The sequence below is a fragment of the Manis pentadactyla genome, chromosome 18, assembly GCF_030020395.1.
Source record: "Manis pentadactyla isolate mManPen7 chromosome 18, mManPen7.hap1, whole genome shotgun sequence".
NCBI lineage: Eukaryota > Metazoa > Chordata > Mammalia > Pholidota > Manidae > Manis > Manis pentadactyla.
The window spans coordinates 27,386,661-27,389,016 of NC_080036.1; the positions used below are offsets into that span (position 1 = coordinate 27,386,661).

Below are 2,356 nucleotides of genomic sequence, written 5' to 3' on the forward strand. Positions count from 1 at the left end.
GCCTCTCATCTTACCCTTGCTCGGACTCAAGGAGGCCATGGTTACATAAACTCAGGACTGACCCACTCGTGTTACTTCATGTCCCTAAACCACATGGGAGATATATCAGAGGGCACAGAAATAGGAAAACCGCAGGGTCAGGCCATGCTGTTCCAGCACAAGGGGAAAAAGGCCTTGGGGCACATGAAATGAACCCTTGCAGCTGGTGTCGCTTCAGCCTTAAGAGCTGGCAAAATCCTACCAGGACTGAGAACTCGGATTCTGAAGTCCTATCTAGGCTCGGGAGCTGATTCTTGCTTTCTTCTGTGAAATAGTTATTTGGGTATAAATGTGTCATGGGCCTGTTGGGCAGCAAGCACTCACTAATGAAAATGTATTTTCATAGAGATATTTTGGTTTTGTCCAGCTCCCCACCAGGTGCAGTGAAAAGACGGACAGTCCATTTGCTGACACTTTCTCATCTGAAGGGCCTGCCCCGTGCCAGGCCGACCGCCTGAGACAGGCGACGCTCCGCCAGCCAGGGCTGGAGGCAAGGAGCAAAGGGTCTGAGCTGTGCGCTTTGAGGGCTGAAGGTTGCGGAAACCCTCCCACCTCCTCTATGTTCTTTGGAGAAGGGGGAGGAAGCTATGTGTTCACGTAGAAGCAGCACAAATTGCCATTTGACACCAGCAGTTTATTCACAAATAAATAAATACATGCTAGGCAGAACCACCTGCCTGCCTCACAGCGTCTACGCTATGGGTCCCTCCACCACGGGAGGGGCTGGGGAGGTACGTCCGGATGGGGGCAGGCTCTGACTCAGGAATGCCCAGGCCAGTGTCGCCAGCGTCCTCTTCCCGGAGAGGGCGCCTTGGAGAGCGACCACTTCGAAGGTGCTGAGGCCAAAAAGGTCTCGGTGCTCACAGGGCGCCAGTTGTCCGTCGTCATTTAACTACTCAGGCCGGTGGCCACTCCAGGGGCGAGAGGGGCATCCAGGTCTCCAGCAGGGCCAGCACGTCGCCGGGAAAGGGCTGCGTGGGGAGAGGGAACAGCGTGGCCCTCAGTGTTGACCGTCGATAGTGCGTGTCCGCGCTCCTGGGCTGCACTCTCAGGGGGCCTCTGGCGGGGAACGGGGGACCCTGCCCCTGCGTGTCTCTCCCGCCCCTCGCCGCGTGAGCGCCCGTGTAAAGTGTTCTGGAGAGAGAGCAGGAGCAGCCAGGCTGCAGGTGGGGGTGCGGCAGGGGCTGGTGCCCCCGGCGCAGGCAGTAGGTGGCACCACCCACGACTGCGCGGGGAAGGAGGTACTAACCGGAGACGAGCGGCCCAGCTCCATCGCCCGCCCTCCCGGGCACGCCGCCTCGTCGTGAAGCACCGGCGGGTCGCGCTGTCCGGACGCCGGCAGGGCTCCGGGGCAGGCGGGCGGGGACCCCCAGCACGCCGCGCCGCTGGCCGCCGAGCCCGGGCCGGAGCCGCGCACCTGCGTCTGCGCCTGCGCGGGGCCGCCGTCGGGGCAGAGCGGACAGCCCCGGGGGAGCGCCGCCTCGTCGCGTCGCCGACGCCGGCGCTGCAGGCTCTCCTCGCTGAGGCCCAGCACGGCCGACAGGTGGCCGATGTAGCGGATGGCCAGGCGCAGCGTCTCGATCTTGGTCAGACTCTGGCCGGCGGGCGCCACGGACGGCGGCAGGAAGCGGCGCAGCTCGTGCAGGGCGCGGGCGAGCGTGCGCATGCGCAGCTTCTCGCGCTCACTGGCGCTCTGCCGCTGCCCGCTGCCGCGCCTCCCCGCCCGCCGGGCGCGAGGGGCAGCGTACGCGCGGGGCCGCCCGGGGCTCGGCGCGGGGCTGCCGGGCGCGGCGCTGCCCCAGGAATCCGGAGACGAGGCGGGGGAGCCGCCGAAGTCGCCGTCGGAGGGCGGCGGCGGCCGGGCCGGACCCCAGCCCGCGGGGAGGATCCAGGACCCGGAGAGCGGCGGGCGTAGGGGCTGGGCCATGGCGGCGGCGCGTCTGGGGGCCGGCGGCCGGCGACCGCTTTATCCCTGCCTGAGGTGTGAAGTGGCCCCTTCCAAGCCGCATCGGCACTTCAAAGCGGGCTCGGGGTCTACGGGGGCGGGGCCTGACCCTTTGAACCAAGTGGGGGTGACGGTGCTGGCCGTTGGCTGCGCCAGGTTGGCCCCACCTGGGCCTTCGCCTGGGCACCTGACCCAGCCGCTCGGGCCTCCTGCCTGCGCCCAGTTGCAGGCATTTCCTGGCGTGTTGCGCGCCCTTTCAGAAGGTTTCAGGAAGAGAGGTCAGGAAACTGGAAGTCCAGTACCTAGGTTTGGGTTGCCTTTACCTGTTAGGGACCTTATGCAAATTCCAACTTTTCTCTTTGTTTCCAGTTT

At 65.3% G+C, this 2,356-nt stretch overlaps 1 protein-coding gene across 1 annotated transcript; it reads right to left on the bottom strand.

Annotated features, from left to right (window-relative positions):
* Positions 1-652: 652 nt before the first annotated feature.
* Positions 653-2,106, bottom strand: MESP1 (mesoderm posterior bHLH transcription factor 1). The gene is made up of 2 exons (XM_036932015.2): positions 1,289-2,106; positions 653-1,010 (listed from the first exon to the last, which is right to left on the bottom strand). Exons 1-2 carry the CDS (start codon positions 1,964-1,966, stop codon positions 936-938), a joined length of 753 nt encoding a protein of 250 aa, XP_036787910.2. The 5' UTR covers positions 1,967-2,106; the 3' UTR covers positions 653-935.
* Positions 2,107-2,356: the final 250 nt, after the last annotated feature.